General features: G+C 38.1%; 2 protein-coding genes across 2 annotated transcripts; one reads left to right on the plus strand and one right to left on the minus strand.

Moving 5' to 3' along the window:
* Nucleotides 1–1,348: 1,348 nt before the first annotated feature.
* dis3l2 (DIS3 like 3'-5' exoribonuclease 2) lies at nucleotides 1,349–17,264 on the minus strand. Its single transcript, XM_079453020.1, has 21 exons — nucleotides 17,174–17,264; nucleotides 15,617–16,246; nucleotides 14,414–14,550; nucleotides 14,276–14,329; nucleotides 14,056–14,157; nucleotides 11,695–11,833; nucleotides 10,530–10,618; nucleotides 10,030–10,259; nucleotides 9,769–9,942; nucleotides 9,261–9,340; nucleotides 9,042–9,154; nucleotides 7,716–7,823; nucleotides 7,400–7,633; nucleotides 4,850–4,929; nucleotides 4,478–4,661; nucleotides 4,316–4,402; nucleotides 4,083–4,230; nucleotides 3,701–3,831; nucleotides 3,325–3,429; nucleotides 3,005–3,109; nucleotides 1,349–2,834 (listed from the first exon to the last, which is right to left on the minus strand). Exons 2-21 carry the CDS (start codon nucleotides 16,224–16,226, stop codon nucleotides 2,730–2,732), a joined length of 3,015 nt encoding a protein of 1,004 aa, XP_079309146.1. The 5' UTR covers nucleotides 16,227–16,246; nucleotides 17,174–17,264; the 3' UTR covers nucleotides 1,349–2,729.
* A 638-nt stretch (nucleotides 17,265–17,902) lies between these two features.
* Nucleotides 17,903–18,409, plus strand: LOC306892168 (uncharacterized protein; the record flags this gene model as incomplete). Its single annotated transcript, XM_079453041.1, has 2 exons — nucleotides 17,903–17,989; nucleotides 18,134–18,409. 2 exons carry the CDS (start codon nucleotides 17,903–17,905, stop codon nucleotides 18,407–18,409), a joined length of 363 nt encoding a protein of 120 aa, XP_079309167.1.
* Nucleotides 18,410–21,320: the final 2,911 nt, after the last annotated feature.

Below are 21,320 nucleotides of genomic sequence, written 5' to 3' on the forward strand. Positions count from 1 at the left end.
ACCATTGCTCGAAACAGACAAAACGAGACAAAAAAAATGCAGAAGAATAATAGGACAAAACACAAATAAATACAGGAGAGGGAGTTACAATACAATACAATACAAACTTTATTTCTAAAGCACATTTAAAAACAACTATGTTGACCAAAGTGCTGTACATTGACATGAAACATTAAAATACACAGAATACAACAACCAGACAATTACAACAATTCTCATGCCGGTTTATAAGCCGAGGAATAAAAATGCTTAAAAACCGAAAGTTACACAAATAATACAAAAATTACAAATTAAATATGTTGAAAAGTCCTTTCATATTGGAAGAAAACATAATTGTTTTAAATACAGTTTTATCTCTTGTAGAAATACTATAAAAACAGGTTTGCTATTAGAAAATGTACATTTATGTATATAAAATGTACACAGAGAAAGAATTAGGTTGATTATAAAACAAGCATTATGGTCACCTTAAAAAAATCCAGAAATAAAAGTTTTTGGATTCATAAAAAAACCCTTGAAAATAGTATTTGAAATAAACAAACCAACGTGTTTCCAAAGTTGCTGAATACAGTTGCGCGACCAAAACAAGCGAAGAAGAGATTCAGTGTCATTCTGACAAAACAATGCATTTGGTGTCAAAGTCAGATCCAAATGTTTTCTTTAGAAAAGTGTTGACAGGGTAAATGTTATGGAGTATTTAAAAGTATAATTTTTTGACTTTATTTGAGAGAAGATATTTTTGTTGCTTGGACCATATCATCTTCCGGTTTAGATTATCCGGTTCCGGGGTAGGCGGGTGCCGCTTGTTAAGCATGACGTCATGCACCACCATATATGGACGGTCATACAGTGTTTCCGGATTTGTCATAATTGATTTAATGACGGTCTCTATTTGCGCATTAAAATAGTGCAACCATCATTGTAAACTGCTTCTTAAAGTGTTTGTATTTTATAAAGTTAATTCAATAACATAACGATACAGGTGTTACGTGTTTTTTAATTCCCTCTTTTACTTTATAATGCTACACAGCCACATAAACCACACAAACACGTTTTACTGCCACATGATTATTCACATACATTTACAAAACCAATTAAAACGGTACTTACGGTCACATCACTGCTTGCGTTGGTCAATATCGACACCTAGTGGTCATATTTATTACTTGCATTCGTCATACTGTTCACTCTTAAATTAAATGTGTTGACATGTATAAGTCATATTATATGAAGACAGCATATAAATATGTTTACGTTATCAATTGCATCGTTCTTGTTATTTAGACAAGCGGTTTGGAACAACACGTATACGCTTAACATAAAAGACTACACCACCATAGACACATTTATCTGTAAACACCACAGACCATATTCAGGTTTTGGTGTAGATGAGTTTTATTAGTTGCACGGTCTGTATCACGGATTGACGTATGCCACACGCCACAGTACTCACAATGTTTACATGTATGTCAAGACTGCAGTTTTAGAGCAATAAATGTGCATTAACATCAAGTTTGACACTTTACAGAAGTGAAAGCAACAACAACGGTCCTTTAAATGCTATAATATTCAGTTCTGAGATGATTTATCCACGGACACTCAACACACAACAGCTTATGTTATTACGTCACCAGAAGCAAATAAATAAGCAGTGCATTGCATTCTTGTTAATCTGCATGAATATAATTCTAATGACAACGTTATACGGTTATTGCTTATTTAGTTTTAACTCCTATATTGGGTCCTAAGTCTGACATATTACAGCACACAGTAGATGTTAATATGAATGCAATGAATTCATTACTTATTCCGACACGGTCTGGTCACTGGCAATGTCTGCAATGTCAGATAACCAGAAAAATAACGGTGCAATGAAAGGCCTAAAAATAGGATAAATTACACCCTAAAACGGCTTTAAAATATGTCAAATAATAGAATGCACGCAAATGAATTTGGGGTAACGGCTTTACGTGAACTCCAGCCAATACACAGCTGTCCTCTGAGGTGAAGTGTTTTGAACTAAAAAGTAAAAAACGTAATTAAAATACTTAAAAATGACAGTAAACAACTGATGGCGTCAAAGCTCATGTTCATCTCATCATTTAAAAGAAAGAAAAAATGCTTACATGGCACACTACTACTACTACTACGCCACAATTCTGTACTACTCGAGTCAAAAAACACGTATTAAAATAGCCTTTTCATTAAGGGATCAATGCTTCCCATTGGGAAAACAAAATAATCATGAACATAACAGCAACTTCTGAAGTTGACAAAACACCACGTGTGAAGTGATCCTCATTCATGCAAAGGCTGCGTACTAGTAGTTTTAAAGGAAAACAAAAACAATGCCAAAATGTTATAAAGCACACAACGTCAAAAGGGTCTAAATGAAACACCGGCATCGAAACGACTAAAATCTTGAGGATTTCCAGACCGGGGACAGGATTCAATTATTTGGCAACATCCCTGAAAACAATACTTTCCTCATTTCCTGAGTCTTAAATGATGTACACACCGAACATTTACGACTCAAACGAAATCCAAAGCTTTGTGAACTAAATTAAAAAGAGGATCTCTTAAAATGGAAAAAGACTTCGTGGTCTCTTGGTGCTTAGAAAATAAATAGAAGAGCGACCTGAATCGCTATAGACACACGTCTTCTGGTTTTGACATTACTGAAACCTGCGGAAATCAAAGTGTATAAGCAAATTCATATGAACGTGTGTTTATGAATCCGTGTCGTCTGAGGGTCTCTGCAGCACAGCGCTGTATTTCATCGGAGGTCCATAAGTCTTCAGCTGAACATTCAGACGGGTGAAGATGGAGATCTCCTACAGAAGAGAAACACACATGAGCATGCTGCACGGGTGTTGTGGTCATCCACAAGTTTCTATAGATAAGGTCCAGAGAACCATTATTGAACCATCATCTGTCAGGTGAAGATCATCTTTACATTATGTTTAATGGCATTAACATGATTAACATAGCGTGAAATAGGCACCTGTTGTATTGAGTCCTTCGCTGGGTCATCGGTTTCCCAAACAAGCGTCATCTCAGGTCTCTTCCCAACTTTACGGAAGTGGAACGACTTCAGTCCTTCTAATGACTTCACGACAGAGACAGGACACTATGCATTATTCATTATGTCATGAATGGTTCAGAAGAAATACATATTTTGATCGTTTGGATACATGAAATGGTAGTCAAAGGTGCCACAGAACTGTTCGTGTTCCTAAATTCTTCAAGATATTGTGTTATAAACTAAAACCTTTCGTGTTATAAATCGCTAGCCACGAAAATAAAAAAAACAACTTGACATACGTTACAGTAAATTCGTTTCTGCACTCCATAGCGAAGCACAAGGACATCAAAGGACTGATCCAGAACTCCCATGACCATGGCCTCAGAGTCCAGCGGACCGCACTCCTGTAAACAACAACACCCTTTTCTTTTAGAAACCAAGTCTTCATTTATAACCCAATTCAATCATTTAGTTTCTTATGAATCAAGTAACCTACAGTAAATATAATATACATTAGAGAAGTAAATGGTTTGTGAGCGTTGTTTGCATTTAGCCCAAAACCACAATGATATACACAACATCAGAATCAGCAACGGGGACATTCTGCATTTATGCGTTCATCTCTTGTACTAGCAGCACTTAAAGTCTTGAAATGAAATAAGCCCTGACAGTTACCTTCACAAAGATGCCAAAGAAAAGCTCAGAGCTCAGCTCTTGAACTCTCTTGGAAGCGGTCTTCTTATCATTGCATTGGGAAGCTTGTCTGTGGACATCCTCCCCCTTGAGACCCAATCGCGGCCCGCAATCTGACAGCACGGAGAGAGCAAGCGCGAGAGCCCATCAGCATATAACTCTAAATCTCCAATGATGTACTGCAGTCTAGTGGTACACCGGTGTATTGCAAATATTTGGCCACCTTCAGACATCAACACAAGAGGCGGCTTTCTCTTTGCCATCTCGACATCTTGACAATGAAAGACTTGCTGTTGCCAACCATCCGTTACAACAGAATTATCCCCTGGACTAACGCTAGTCACAAGGCGCTAGGGTAACTCACCGAGGGAGGCGGCCAGTAGGCGGTGCACTATGACATCAGCGTAGCGTCGTATAGGAGAAGTGAAGTGCGTGTAGAGCGGCACGTTCAGGGCGTAGTGCCGGAAGAGCTTCTCATCACTCAGTGCTCCGGAGCAGAAATACACCGCCATCTAAACACGACGAAAACATCATCTTTCAATATCTATCAGCTGTTCTTGCGTTTGCGCATGGTGTTTAACAGGAGCGCATCTTCACCTGCATGGGCCTGGAGCACATATGAGTGAGAACTTCCTTCCTGGCTGCGGCGTACTCGTCATCGCCGAGCTGCTCGTTCAGACTCCGCTGTCGAGCACATCAAACCCGTTGAACATTCACCACATCAACCGTCACATCGCAGGCCCGTGTTCGTTTACTCACGTGCAGAGCTCCAGATGAGGCGAGGTCAAGGTCAATGCCCATCTGATCACAGAACTCCTGCAGGTCATCCACCATCTTGCTCTGAGGCGGCGGGTGTCTGCGGAGGAGGGCCAGCTCGGGATACGCCCGGTAGATCTGATGGGCCACCGCCATGTTCGCCAGCAACATGAACTCTTCCACCAGTCTGTGTGACAAAGGACTCAAACGCTCTATATGGATGTGTGGCACGTTATGCAATACTGGGACAGAAGGGGAGAACTTCAAGAGCAGGGAAAGAATGGCAAGCAGAAGAAGAACAGAAGCGAACAAAGCTGCCTTTACACGAGGGAACCCACACATTGTGCGTGCGTGTGTGTCTGTGTTCTGGCTTACTTGTTGCTGTCCCGATACTGATAGACATAACAGCCCTGAGGCATGCCGGAGTCATGATCCAGAGTGAAGGACAGCTTCATCTGCGTTAGTGAAAAGACAACATGTTCAAGTACAAACTTATTATGACAAAGACTTGGAGCAATAAACTGCTTGTAATGTATATTGTATACAAAAACCGAGTGCTGGTAGTCATAACCTTATCATCAGATTTAAGATTACTTGGATTTTTTGTGAAAAATGCTAAAGGAATCGTGCACTTTTATTTTGCTCATAAAATCTAAATACAGAGATGTTTCCCTTGCTGTAAAACAGTATGTGTTTACTATTACTATTAATGTTCTGTTCTTTCCATTATTAAAAAAAACATTTGTATTACTATTATTTTGTTCATTTTTCAAGTTTACATAACGTTCGGATTGTTTGTCGATTGACTTCGGATATTTTGAACGGTATTTAACTTCATTTGTGCTATGGTCACGGAAGTCTTTTATTACGCACACGGTTATGGCATCAAAGATTTACGGTTTGCAAGGAATTAAAAGGATCGAGCTCACAATAAATGTAGCTTCGCTATACAAGACTCGACAAGATGTTAAAGCCAAACCTCGGTCCCAAGGTTATTCTAGTTTAGCAAATTTAAAACTTTGGAAAAGGTTTCTGTTCATTGAAATGGAATCAGATATTGATTGGAAAAACTTCAACTAAACGAACACCATTTTGAAAGTAAACGAAATAAACGTAAATATGTTTTAAGCACTTTTATAGCAACATAAAAAATAAACAAATGTTTAATAAAATATCAAAAGCATAAAACTGAATTGCTAAAACTTTTACTAAGATGAACATAAAACCTGAAAAAGTAAAAATAAAAGCCAATTTAAAATTTGAATGAAGCTAAAAACAAAACTATAATAACTCTTAACTCTTATTATAAGTCCTGAGTGTTTGACAGACGTTAGTATTGTAATTTGTCACCTTTCTCGTGATTAATAAATTATACATAATGAACAAACAGCCCAGTAATACAATCTGTCCCTGGAAGTGAACCAGTGTTCTTTGGATGCTTATTATTTTTGACAGTTGAAACTCAACTTACAATTATATTCTTTAATATCCAAATGTGTCCTCCGAGGCACCTTTTGCCTCTTTATATACATCATACTGTATACACAAATGGACATCTCTGAAATCAAACGTTGACAGATGTACAGATTTTAAGACTTTAGCCTGACAGGGTCACACATCTCATAAGCTTACCATCGCAAGTCAGAGTAAGATAAGACGACAGATTTGTACAGATTTAAGGCACTTTCTATGGGTGTAACTATGTAACCGTGATATCTGAAATAATAATTTAGCAAAAAAGAGAAAATACTAAATCTATTTGCTCTAGAAATGTAAATGAAAGACCCTCAGTTTAGAAATAGCTCTCAGGTGGTTTTGTGTGAATCATGAGCTTATGTTGTATAAACAGAGATAGAGAGCAGGTGAACAGCTTTATGGCAGAACGCCGGTGTCGTGCACAACCCTTAAACACTCGAGCGAGCCGGAAACGCCCGAGGACATCACCATCCTAACAGATCCATCGCTGTAGTCAAAGCAGACGCGTGTTCTCGTATGTTTATTTCAATTCTAGGTTACAAAGTGTTGTGTAAGGAAAAATCTGATCAATATCTACATCCACCCTTATATGAATCTTCACTACATAATGACAAAACAAAACACTGATGTGTGACAACTTGGAAAATTGACTAAAAACTAAATGTGAAAAAAGATTAAAGGGGTATGAATACTTTTGCAACTGTATTATGATAATATATTATGTTTGAATTTTTTGAAGTTTTCTCTAGGGGTTCAGACTAATGTCGAGTTCACACCAAACGCAAAAAAATCAGCGTTTTGCGCGAATAAATTACAGACGAAGTCAATGCAAAGAGGCAAACTCGAGGCAGGTGGTGCGAATGACGCTAATCTGGCGGCGCGATTGCCGTGAACAAGCATCGATCTCGTCTTCCACGAAGGTTGTAAATATTTGTCAATAAACTTTTACGGCGTGTAAAAATAAAAGAGCGTGGAATGCGATTGTTCACGTTTGGTGTGAACCCAGCGTCTTCTTTCAAGCGGAGGTGCGTTGGTTGGTTTAAAAAGAACAAGGCGTTTCCATTGAAAACAATAGAAAAAGCAAGCCGTACGCCAGCAGAAACACATTGGTGGACACGGCGCCTAATTTCAATAATAAAGACCTGTGCAATTATTTTACATACAAGATGCTCCATTTATAAACTGTTGATGTTTTTAAAAATAAATCAGCTTTTTCTATTTTATTTATAGATTTGTATTTTATTTTAATTACTTCAAAATAACCCATCACTGACTGATACAGAATGCAAAAATAGACTAGTTAGCGGTCTCGTCAATACCCTTCCCTTTTAAAGACATTTCTTTTATTGATCCAATACACGTCTGCTTATATCCTCACAGGGATGAGATGGAGAGCTCGAACAGAGAGAAAGAATAACAGCGTGATTATGTCACATTGGTCTGTCTGACCTGATCAAGCCGCAGGGCTCCGCCTTCAAATCGCTGAGCACGGAGTTGTTTGGCGATGTCGTGTAAATTGATGACGGCCTCTTGTATCTCTTGGATGGAGCGGTCCGGGGAGCAGGGCGGCAGCTCATCGGCACTGAAGCTCTTGTCGGGGGCTTCGATCATACTCTGAGCGTGATCGTAACTCAGCTTAATGCAGGAACGGATGACCGACCGACCGAACCATTCGCTTAGGATCTGCAGGACATTCAGAAGCAACACTATAGAAAACACCGGATTCACATTTGAGAGGACTGAAGGTTTATCTGACAAAAGGTACCTTGCCCTCTGGAGACAGCTTCCATATGACGGAGAAGGTCAAGCGATCTGTCAGAGGGTTCAAACTGCACAGCTCCTCACACAGAAGACGAGGCAACATGGGGATCACCTGCAGGCAAACACTCGCGTGTCAACATACAAACTAATACAGACATATATATACCTTTATAACATGTCCTTACGTGTAAAAACATGAGATTAACATTTGCAAGTGCCTGAGAATACATCGTCCAAAGGCCAAGATCTCATCCAATCACATTTGATCTGTGTGTTCGTTTTGCTGGGATAAAAAAGAAGTATAGCTGATGAAACTGTTGAACTGAGATCAATGAAACGTACCGGGTATCATTGTACCTACCGCAAGGCCAATAAACAGACAACTAGCCTTAAGCTTTGTTTTTATCACATGGAAACAAAGCACATTTCTACGTTTCTAATATAAACTTGTCTTTAGACTTATTGAAGTCGAAATTCCATGATCTCATTCAGGAATCCTATTATTTCGTAAACAAAGCAAGCTCAAAATAGTCTACAACCCTGTGATAAATCAAAGAGTAAAGAGCCGTCGTATGTGAGCGAGAAAAAGATGTATGTGCTTTTAAAAACGAGACGGCAAGAAGGTTGTACATTTATTTGTTCTGCTGAACACAAAGGAAGATATTTGGAAGAATGTCTTCAACCAAACAGATCCAATCCCCCATTGACTCCCATAGATCTGTTACAAGCATTCTTCCAAATATCTTCCTTTTATAAAAGACATTTATACAGATTTGGAAAAACCTGAGGGTGAGAAAATAAACTGTATTGTCTTTTTTGGGTAAACCATCCCTTTAAATAGTGACATTATTTTCTAACAACGCCGAGGTTGTGTCCCCTGGATCCCAGGGGATTGCACATACTTGGCAACAAATGTAAAGAATAATGCTATGTAAGTCGCTTTGGATAAAAGCGTCTGCCAAATGTAAATGTAAATAATCACATCCCCAAATTTTTCATGAACACATTGCAAGAAATGCAAGAACTAATCTAATATCAATATAATCGTCTGCTTAATGATCATTGATATTTTCAACTTCAATTCAATTTGGTGGAGAATGATGGATTAAGCTTTTCATCAAACATGCTTATTGGACACGACACCCTTCTCCCATTTCAGATCATCTTTCAGATCTCGAGCGATTTGATGTGCATGTCCAACAAAATGCCACGCTGTCAAACACTCAGACTGGATTTCAGTAACATCTACAACTGCACCAACTTAATATCAATTGGTTGGTCAATTTGTAACTTTCCCCTGTTTTATATAAAAAGAAAATATCCATTTCACCTTTTGGACGAGATAGACACTTGTGGCTCTTCGGCTGGCGATTTGATCCAAAGCGTTTCCTTCCTCCACAAAATAACTCACATCTGCTATGTGAACACCCACCTCAAAATTACCTAAACGGGAAAGAAGAGAAATTGTGACTTATCTCTTGGATTGTAAATAAACCAATAAAAAACACTGATAAACGTGAATGTTCAAATTCAGAGTAAGGAAACACACCATCTGAGAGTTGTTTACAGGACAGTGCATCATCCAGATCTCTGGCGGTAGCTGGGTCAATCGTAAAAATGCATTCTTCTCTGAAAAGATTTATTGCAAAAATAAGGCATAGTTTCCTATTTAAACATACACACTTTTGTCTGCAAAGCTCGTTTTGTAAAGAATGCGGCGCTGCCGTAACGCCGTGTTGCATGCTGGGTGTCGCCGCGGCCATATTTATAGGTGTTAGTGGCTCTTTTCTGCTAGTGAGTTCAGTTTAATGTTGTTGAGTAAGACATAAATATGGCGGGTCGGTTGTGCCGTGTTACAAACTGCAAGAGCAAGTCACACAGTCATCTTGGACAGAAACTAGACTTTTTAAGTTTTCCGACTTGTAAACAACGCGAAGGAAATCCCATCACATGTATCATGTATCAATCGCTAGTAAACAACCTCCCAAGATGGAGGCGCCGCCCCAGCATGCAAACGTCGATTGACAAGCTCTATAGGGAACAGGAAAACAGTTTACCGGAGATCTCTTCTTCGGGAAAGCTCCACAGGAGGGATACTCCAGGGAAGATCTCGAGGGAGACATCCCAACACCTCCTTGGAAAATTCGGAAAAGTCCACGTCATATTCGGTCAGGATGCCCTCCGTTTCTGGCTCTATTTCACCTGCCTGTCCTAATGATTTCATAAGTCGCCTTGAACATGAGAGAAGCAACATTAAATCTGATAAAAAGATCAAGTTCACTAACAGAATCCGAAGAACCTCCATGTTGAGAACTCACCCTTCAGCGAAGTTGCTGTCTGCTGACCAGTGTGTGATTCGACAGACGAAGAGTATGTTTTCATAGTCCCCAGGTCTAGAGATAAAGTCGGCAGGACAGTCTGTTAGAGGTACGTTTACTCTCGGTACCCGGTGGTCCACAGGAGAAAACATGGCAAAATTCTTGCCGGGGAGAAATTTGAGGAAGCCTGACGCTGCCCTGGAGTGCTTCTGGTCCACAATATACACAACCTGAAATACATCCATGTACAATGGTAAGAACATAAATAACTCAAGCATTTATTTTTATGATAATTTCTTATGCATTAATATGATGAATACCTAAATACACTCTAGGTAGGGTAAGCCTAAACATCATCCTTAACCATTTGTTTATACACATTACAACCAACACGAACGTTTTTGCAATGGTTAAATTCACGAATACTGTAATGAATAACCAAAACAATCGTGTTGTCCTTAAAATTGAACACTCAATATTCTTTTGAACAAATGACTAACCTTTCCAGTTCTTTGAACATTTTTGTCTGAGCTTGATTCAGAACTGTTGGATGGATTTACATTTTTGACAGATTGTATCATGACAGGGGCTATAATAAAGAAAAAACAGAATACATTTGATTGCTGAATTAATCTGGTTGATTTTCTGGTCTGTATACTCGGTACTTCAGCGTATCACATTGGCGTACCTCAGGGTTCGGTATTTGGTCCCAGTCCTATTATTGAACACTCCTACCACTGGTTTTCAAAAGATCTCTTCTTCCGGTCTAATCGATCTTTCAAAAAACACTTCTTAGGAGCACTTGACCTAATCACTTACTTTCTAAACCCTTATTTACTTTTGTTTACATTTTTTGGCCAGTAAAACAGTTTTGTTGTCACGGTCTCCTATGAATTGCTTGTGTTGTATTATTCTTTTCTTTTCGGACCAAAGCATCCCTCAAATTAATCAATTTATGGACAATAAATGTAATGCAGCTGAACTATGATGCAAACTGCAATTTCGACTGTAAACTAAATCTGACTGTCGAACAGCAAGACGAGGGTCATTTAAGGACATAACAATAAGTCATGAGGATCTGAGTTTTGGAAAAGGGAGGTGAATTGCTCATTCATTCGGCAAACACAATCATGTCTTTCTTTGCCTGCTCACTTCAGTCGCCACATGCCTCGTATCAGTCCTGACACTCTGGAATCCGCTGCAGTCTTTGAGCTACAAACGTTTAATGATTGCATATGTAGACAACTTCGGAAGGCATGTGCAAACAAAGAGATCTGGACTTGATAAAGAGCAAAATGATCTCAGCTCTTTGCTGTTTGATTCTGTTTAGTTCTTTCTCAATGAGTGACTCAACAGTTTTAATTGTAACTCGCATTAGTCAAGAGACATATACAATAAAAGTCCCTTATACACTCATTGTTGAGCTGATATGCAGGAGGTTTGGCTTTAACAATTACAGTAATACAACAAAGACAGCTATGAGCCAATCATATGGTTTATTTGTACAGGTTCGGAGCAAACAAAACCGTTTATTTAATCTTCTGACATGCACATTGACAATCTATTGAGAATCTAAATTCCGATTACAAAGCTATGAGCTTTACATCATTTTGCAGAACCAAAAGCTCCCTGTAAAGTCTAAAGACCAGTTAAAAATGAACATACCTTTATCGTGAAGACTGACACTCTCCATTTTTGCGACCACCTCATCACCCTTATCGTAACGGGCTTTCGCTATGACATCAGGAACCTTTGACAGATTCCGACTGGCTGAACTGCTTCCATTTGTGTCTCCGTTGACTGCCTGCAAAATACATTAACCACGTCAGGTTTAATTGATGAACTGCATCCAGAATAAAAGTCTATGTTTATAATAGTATATAGTGTACATGTATATATTTAAGAAAAGCATTTAAAAAGGAAAAAACATGGGTTGTTGACGTGACAAGGTATTTTCCCTGTCACACAAAATAAAAATGCATTTGATAGTAAATCCAGTGAATGGTTAAGCATATCTTTATCTTACATGGACCTATTGTTATAAACAACGGCTTTTTTATTACATTTTTACACATTTTGAGCCAAATCTCAAAATTGTCCCAAGTCTGTCTCAAGCATGGTTCAGTAAATTAAACTTTTATGAATTAAAAAGAAAACGATCATTTTACTAGTATCCTTTATATTTCTAAAAGCTTGAAACACCCTGTCACTGAAAACCATGTGTGACACCATATCCAGATTTTAAATGCTGCAAATCCACGAACATCATTTTTGCAACACATTTGCTAAGATGTGGTGGTTTGGTTTTGAGAGAATGAAAGGAAGAGACAGCACGCGGATCTAGAGAGAAAATGAACAAAGATTCACACAGAAGAGAATGATCAACATGATTCCTTATAGAAAGAGCAGCCTTATACATACATACTGATTGACTGACGTAGAAAAGAAATTCTGGGTGAAAACATTCAGAAATTTTCTTCTATTGTACCTTAGATTGTAATGGTTTGTCTAACAACGTGTTAATTCATATAAAAACAATAACTACCATACTAAAGAACCACAAATGAGTTTTAATCTCATAATATGTTAAAGAGCAGTTTAGCTATCGCAGTAGGAGAGTTATCGTCATCGCTCAAAACACTAAATGTAAATGACTCCTCTTAAAAGACTGTCATCTTGAAAGGATGACAGCAAATTGTGTCTCATATTTATTGAAAACAAAGTCACGGGGGGGGAAATCATGTAATTTAACAATTTCATACTAAATACACAACACTTGCCATTTGTATATTGTTATTATATATTTGTATATATGTTAGTAATATATTTCCATGTCGTACCATAGTACATTTGAGTAAAAAATGAATTGACAAATAAAGTGACGGGTCATATTTCCTGAAACTTATGTCTCTTCAGAAAGGGTGTTTTAAAGAAAAACTATCCACATGCAGATATTTCCTAAATATTATATGTATGTGTTTACAAAATAAATCCAAAACAAAAATCCTCAGTGCAAAGACATATATTATTTTATATTATAAATGAATTGCCGTCGCTGTGCATTAACAACAAATCTGTGCGAGAGATATTTTATATTTTTATAGTGTATGTGCACTAATGTGATAAGTTGAGTAAAACCTGTGTTGCTTTTTCAGCTGTGGTTTCACAGTCTCTCTGAGCCAGCATGAAGTCAGGCTGAAAGGTTCTTGGTTCTTATCCATATACTTGACTTTAGATGATAGTGGATCACCTTACATGACTCGGCAAATCTCAGAATAAATATATCTGTGCCTTGAGGGTCTGATAGCTACATTTTCTCTCAGTTTAATTGCTTTCCTGTGCCGCTGATTATTTACAAAGCGTCTTCTTGACACATCTTGCCTTGTAGCATTTTAGATTTCCTGACACAAAACTGCCCACACATGCACACATATCTAGATGCACCGGGACCCGATCACGCTTCAGCGATGTGGCTTATACACGGACACTTTCCAATGAAAAATATTACATTTAAATGAATATATATAAAGACTTACAGCCGATTGAAACAACACGGGATCTTTGAAATGCCTTAGGGCAGATCATGCTTGGACTTACAAAGTATAAGATCAAGATAAATCATTAAATTGATATAAATATACACAAACATGTATCGTCATTGCTACAATCATTAATAATCTCAGATCTAGTGAGCGCAAAGGCTTTGCCGAGTCTCGTGTCTTTTCTAGCAGTCCACATTCAACTACTAGAAGAATTGATTTCACAAAACCACACGTTGAAACACGACGCTGAAGCTTTTCTGGAAATAATCATCGCTAGGTAACATTTAGCAATGGGTTATGTAAGGCAGTACCTCTCTTTCTGTTCCAGAGACAACAAGTCATGAATTGACGGCTACAGAACATCAAAGAATGTTCAAGTCGAATCCACGCGCCTGTAGGCCTGATGAGTCTTTATAATAGGAGCGCATCTTGCCATTAAAGTTACTAAATCTGTCAAACGCCGTGTCAATTATGATAAAAGTACCTTCCATTGTTCCGGGGGGAGGATTTTCACAACAACAACGTCTCCGTTCAGAGCTCTGTTACGAGCTGCAATCCCGTCCAGAAAGATATCAGCCGAGCCATCCTGCAACAACACATCTGAATGACACGGACACAACTACAAGTAACCTATACGTTGTAAAGTGATATAAATAACAAACAGCGTCTAGAATGTGTGCGTTCTGGAACCATTCGGTACTCACCGGAGACGGTGTAAACGCTTCTTTATACCTCTTAGGATTTATTCTCAGCGCACCCTTGAACGAAACGACATGAATGTTCAGACTATGATGAATGCATGCTACATATGCGCTCGTCTACATACGTTTGCATGTAATTACCTGAATGAGTTCTCCTCTCTTCAGGCCGGCGGACACGTTCTCGAAAGACATGTAGTGCTCGAAGAGCTGCCTCCGTGAACCTCTACCACTTCCGGCGTTTCTATCTTTGTTGTTTAGTCGCACGCTTTCTTTAGGAACTGTGAAATCAAGAACGTTATTTTACACTCCATTTCTTTGTACTAAAACAGGTGTCATTCATACCTATGGTTGGGAATCGCTAATTCGGAATCGGATCAGAAGCTAAAATGATACTTGAAATTAAATTTAAACCTCTTGTCAATTCCTGTGTGCATATTTTCAGAAATGTACATGTGTTAACTTGTGATCTGCTCAGTAAAAGCTGTTGTGAAAATGAACATAGCTTTACTATAGTAAGCATGGTTTAACTCTGGTATTTGAAGTAAAGCATAGTGAGCACAAATTGAAAATAGTTTCATTTAAGTAACTACAGTTTAACCATGGTGTAGTTAAACTGTGACAATACAAATTGTAACGAATCGGACAAACATGGTTCTGTGTGTGTATATATATATATACACACACACATAACGGTGCTCATAACTATATATATCTATAAGCAAGCTAAATAACAAAGCTGGTAGATATCCAAGTGTTTTACGACAACTGTGGAATCACTTGCTTTAATAACTTAACACCACACAACATGCCACTCATTTTAGTCAGATGTTCAATCTGAAAACGATGTAATGGAAAATAAATAAAAACAGAGCTAATGCACAACATCAGGGGCCTGAAATGTTGCATGTGCACAAAATGTAGGTTGGATCCCAGGGGATTGCACATACGTGTGTATAAATGTATAGGATAATGCAATGTAAAAGCGTCAGCCAAATGCATAAGCGTAAAATGGGCATTGGAAAATGTAAACAGAATATCAAGTAGCGGCCGTGAGATGTGTTTTCTACTGTAAATTGATGGGTTACATTTTGAAATTGAACTGGTAGCAGATGGAGGAAAGGAGACAGCCCGAATCATCTAAGTGAGCAAGCATGGGTTGTCAAGATTTTGATTGAAGAAGATTATTAGGGGAAGATACATTTTAGAAAAAGAGTCTCACACCTATAAGATATTTAAAACAAACACTGCAATAATACATGAAAAATGTATTTTTCATTTCACCGTGACTTTAAGGTCAATGAAACATTTTGGGTACAAATGAGGCTTGGATTTGAAACAAAATACCTGGAGTCTGAGGAGCTTTTTTGCTCTGTGAATTCCCAGCAGCCACGTTGTCGACTTTCGGACCGCACGCCTCCTTGGTTTTTTTGTCCGAATTTCCTTTTGATTTCCTCTTTTTTGATTTCTTCTTGGCCTGTTCCTCTGGACATGAACCGCTCAACTGTGGAGCGTCGCTTTCCTCAGATCCCACCAGACTCGCTTTCATGTCTTTCTCACTTTTCTTCTGTCGCCGTTTTGAGGGTAACTTTTTGGACACGGCGGCCTTTTGTACCTCTGCCGCGGCGTTCTTTTCAAGCGCGCCAGCTTTCCCACCCTGGTCATCAGCGCTTGCGGCCTGATGTCCGCTCTGTTGAGACGGCAAGCCATCGCTGGAATAAGATGACTCTGAATTTGCCTTTTTCCGCCGGTTAACCTCATTTTTAACAGACCTGCTTACTGACGTGCTCGCGTTCTCCTCTGTCTGCTGCTCTTCAAAGTCTTGAGATCGTAACTTGCCATTATGATGCTGATTCAGATGTTGGGGATGCGTGTCCTTGTGGGACCTGTGCACATTTTTTCCACCTTTCCCATCTCGGGGTTTAGTGGTTCTCTTTACTTTAGGTGATGATTCCATTATCTCCGTTTAAAATTTTGCTGTAAGAAAAAATCAACTTTAAACAAAATTAGCTTTGGTCAAGTATAGAGAGCCAATGAAAGCTCTCAATTATGAGTCTGTTTATGATTTAACGTAAAGGTGTTTCCACATAATGACTACATATAAAAAGTACCAACAATAATCTGCATAGTCAAATGTTTTCAAGACAAATGTTAGAATTTGTGTTTGATCACAACATTTAAAAACACACAAACACACAAACACACAAACACACAAACACACACACACCACACACACCACACACACCACACACACCACACACACACACACACACACACACACACACACACACACACACACCACACACACACAAACACACACACACAAACACACACACACAAACACACACACACACCACACACACACACACACACAAACACACAAACACACACACACCACACACACCACACACACCACACACACCACACACACACACACACACACACACACACACACACACACACACACACCACACACACACACACACACACACACAAACACACACACACAAACACACACACACACCACACACACACACACACACAAACACACACACACACACACACACACACACACACAAACACGTCACTATGACTGTTCTGTGTTACTGGTGTGGTCAAAGACAATGTACGTTAACCTCGTATAGGCTAAACGCAAGAAGTAAAAAAGAAAGCCTGTTATTTAACTCAAAAACAATGTGATTATATGTCGTAGTTAATCATGTTCAGTCATATTCCAGACTCGGTTCCTTACACAATGGCATCGTTTACATAATGTTTTAGCACAAGGCTTTATGAGTCACACTGCTATACAGGCTTCCGTAAACCCCTACAATCCTTTGCACTTTTCTATAAAGTATACTTATAAAGTATGTGATCGTTTTATAACACACATGTAGGACTCACCGCGTGTGTATTTGAGGTTTATGTTCTCGCTAGACCTTGGACCACAACACTAACTGCGCGTCTTCGTCTTCTTCTTCTTCTTGTTGTTGTTGTTTCTTTAACGGCGGGCGGCAGCCAACGTAACGGTGCATTACCGCCACCTACTTTACTGGAGCGCGGTTGCATTGTGGGAACTGCAGTTTTGTGGGTGGGTTTTCGTGATTTTGTTGAGAAAACACAATTATTTCGTTGACGCGTGTGAGAAAATATGTCTGCATTCACTTACAATTTGATAAAGATCAATATTAGAATAAAAACATATACTTTATATTTGCAGGAAGTTACTTTTAAGCCTGGGCAATCGATTTAATGCAAATCTCCACAATATTGTTTCACTAAAGATAAGAACTATCTGCAGTATTTATAAGCAGCAAAGCTGTTTATGGGGCTACTTTAATGTTTTTTATGAACACAAAAACCTCTTTCCACGTATGCAAACAAGATAAACCCTCAATATTTGGCAGGAAAGTATGATTCAATGTTTTGCGAGAGTATAAGCAACATGTCAAACGTTTGCTCGATCCTGAAAACACTTGAATGTTTCTAACAAGTCGGACATCATCATCGAAAGAAGGAAACTGAAATGATTACGAGATGTCACTCGTGACATCACAGCTGGATTATAAAACGGTGCGTGGAGTGGGCATGTGTGATCCAGTCTTCACGTGAATGTTCGCAAGAGTCGCGGGGATGGATTTGATTTACACGCTGATCTGCGGACTGTGCGTGGTCAGTCTGTCACTTTATGCAAAACCCTTCACCACAGTCCAGTACAAGGTTTGTGCGCGGATAGAATTTGCATTTTTATTGGGTTCGCATTTAAAAAAAAATTACGTTTTTTTTCAGCCCCCTTTCAAAAATACCACTTTTGCACACTTGCTTTTGGAATAACTAGTGATGACGTATGATGTTTTGTTTCAGTCTACAAAAACCCTCCCAGCGGAGAACCGGAGCGCGAGACAGACGGCGAGGAATGAAACGGTGGAGGCGCGAGGGTCCAACAGGTCTCGCGCTGCGAAGGAACCGCACGAGATGAACGCGAACGTCAAGGGAGCGAAACAGCGACCGGCGTCGGGCGATCAGACCAATGCGCGCAAAAAACAACCCGCTAAAAACAGAGAAAAACGGAAGAATTGCTTCGGTTTCAAGATGGACAGAATCAGCGATATCAGTGGAATGGGCTGCAAGAATGACTGAGGTGCAGAATGGACTGCTTACCCGATGCAGAATGGATTAATAATGAGTTGATGGGACATGTACTCTTTCACAGCAACATCGGCAGTGTTCAAAAATGTCAAATTAACTCTCACAGTGTATATATAATCCACACTTTAAAAATGTCAAATTAACGCTCACAGTGTATATATAATCCACACTTTAAAAATGTCAAATTTACTCTCACAGTGTATATATAATCCACACTTTAAAAATGTCAAATTAACTCTCACGGTGTATATATAATCCACACTTTAAAAATGTCAAATTTACTCTCACAGTGTATATATAATCCACACTTTAAAAATGTCAAATTAACGCTCACAGTGTATATATAATCCACATTTTAAAAATGTCAAATTAACTCTCACAGTGTATATATAATCCACACTTTGAAAATGTCAAATTAACTCTCACGGTGTATATATAATCCACACTTTAAAAATGTCAAATTAACGCTCACAGTGTATATATAATCCACACTTTAAAAATGTCAAATTTACTCTCACAGTGTATATATAATCCACACTTTAAAAATGTCAAATTAACTCTCACAGTGTATATATAATCCACACTTTAAAAATGTCAAATTAACTCTCACGGTGTATATATAATCCACACTTTAAAAATGTCAAATTAACTCTCACAGTGTATATATAATCCACACTTTAATTATATTAGATTATATATACACTGTGAGTGTTAATTTGACATTTTAGAACACTTGCGATTCTACTTTGTACATAATTATTTACACCTTTGAACCATCGTCTTATCGTGAACATTTTTCGCTGTAAAGAGATTCAGTGTTTTATGGGACTTCTTTGGGGAAAGTATTTATTTTTGACACATTTACAAACTGCAGTGGCAACAAAATTGTACTTGTATATTGTACTTGTAAAAATAGTCACATCACTGTGGAAGAAAGAAATAAATGATAAGAAAGTGTTTCCAAAAAGTGTTACTGCTGAAAGTGTTGAATTGAAGTGATCTTTGATTTGATTCTCCGAGTTGTTGAACTGACAGCATCACTCCGGTAAAGGGAAAAAACTGGACTGGAAAGTTTAAATTTACACTAAAATATTTGTAGAAAAAAACATTAAATAAATCATAAAGGCATCAGATGATTATGTTAAGTATTCGAAACCGGTTTCAATGTTTGTATGGAAATAAATGGCAGAACATTGGTGTAAAATGCTGAAATGCAGATTTCATTAGATAATTTATACATTGATAATCTAAGATATATATTCGAAATATAAACTCTCTGATAATGTATTTATTACCATTTGTTAACATTTGTCTATTCTTCTCAACCCAAAAGAAAACAGAATAGAGATGATCCAGATCAGTGTAGCTTTAAGTTTCTTTGATTTCATTTTCTCCCCGAACTCTTTGGATAAAAGCGTGAGAGAAAGAGAGAGAGAGAGAGAGAGAGAGAGAGAGAGAGAGAGAGAGAGAGAGAGAGAGAGAGAGAGAGAGAGAGAGAGAGAGAGAGAGAGAAGTAGTATAATCATATACTATGTGTCAAAAATGTTTTGATTGATTTATGACCCTCCTGTCAAGTCTGTCATCCTGACAGCTGTCACTCAAATGGTTCTTTTATAGCCTGTCAATCTTACTGACATCTGATGTAGGGGGTTCCTATGGCCCCCACTTTTCCTGCAGGGTTAGTCCCCCTCACCATTTCAACCTGGTTGCTTTTTCTATCAGGACACCTGCTGTGAAATGTGTTTTGAGTAAATTTAGAGAGAGTTAGAGGTTTAGTTAGAGGCATACATAGTGGCATTGATAGGCTAACCCTTGTAATATGTTCGATTGTCTTAGTTAAATTTTGTAACAAGGTGATGAGACATATCCCTATGTCATTCAAAATAGTTTTTGTAACATGGAATGAATGTGTCACGGCCGGTTTTAGTTAAATTTTGTAACAAGGTGATAAGACATGGCACCCCCCCATGTCACTCTAAAATAGGAGGGTTTTACGGCATGTCACTCTAAAATAGGATGGTTTTATGGTCTGTCAATCTAAAAACGACAGATTTATAGCCGACTTGTCTACCTAAAAAGGGTGTTTTTCACCCTTTTGACATGACACCACCGAGGGTCACATTACTGTGTGAAAGTTTGTTTGTGTTTTTTAAATGAATGAGAGAAACCATGTAAATGTTTGTGTGATGTTTCTTCTAAGAGTTTGCTTTGAAAAAGTGTTCAAGACAGACATCTATATTTAATTAGGATAGCTATGCCTAGACGAACCGTCTGAAATGGGTAAACCTGTCCTGAGGGTTCTTGTTATGCTAAAGGGTTGTTTGATAGAGACATTTGGTAGACAAACGCCGTTACATGTCTACTAGTGTTGTTAAGACATGTAATGAAACAAACATAAGATTGAGTAAAAATAAAATAGAAAAGGTTATAGCTCTTCATACACTTATAAGAGGTGCTACTTTTAGCTGATTTACCAATAAATAGTTATTGTAATGTTTTAGTGACTATTTTTCAAAAATCTATATGATGGTTTTTGGTTATACCTTAATCAAATTACCTACTAGGTAGACATGGAATACACACACTACCACACAGCTTTTGGGTCTAAGTCTTTAGTTTGTTTTATGTCTTTTAATCTGTTAAATGTGTGGTTGTGACATAGTTTTGTAAGAGTGATTTTGTTTTTAGTTTGTTTTATGTCTTTTAATCTGTTAAATGTGTGGTTGTGACATAGTTTTGTAAGAGTGATTTTGTTTTTAGTTTGTTTTATGGCTTTTAATCTGTTAAATGTGTGGTTGTGACATAGTTTTGTAAGAGTGATTTTGTTTTTAGTTTGTTTTATGTCTTTTAATCTGTTAAATGTGTGGTTGTGACATAGTTTTGTAAGAGTGATTTTGTTTTT

The sequence above is a fragment of the Barbatula barbatula genome (genome assembly GCF_947034865.1).
Source record: "Barbatula barbatula genome assembly, chromosome: 3".
NCBI lineage: Eukaryota > Metazoa > Chordata > Actinopteri > Cypriniformes > Nemacheilidae > Barbatula > Barbatula barbatula.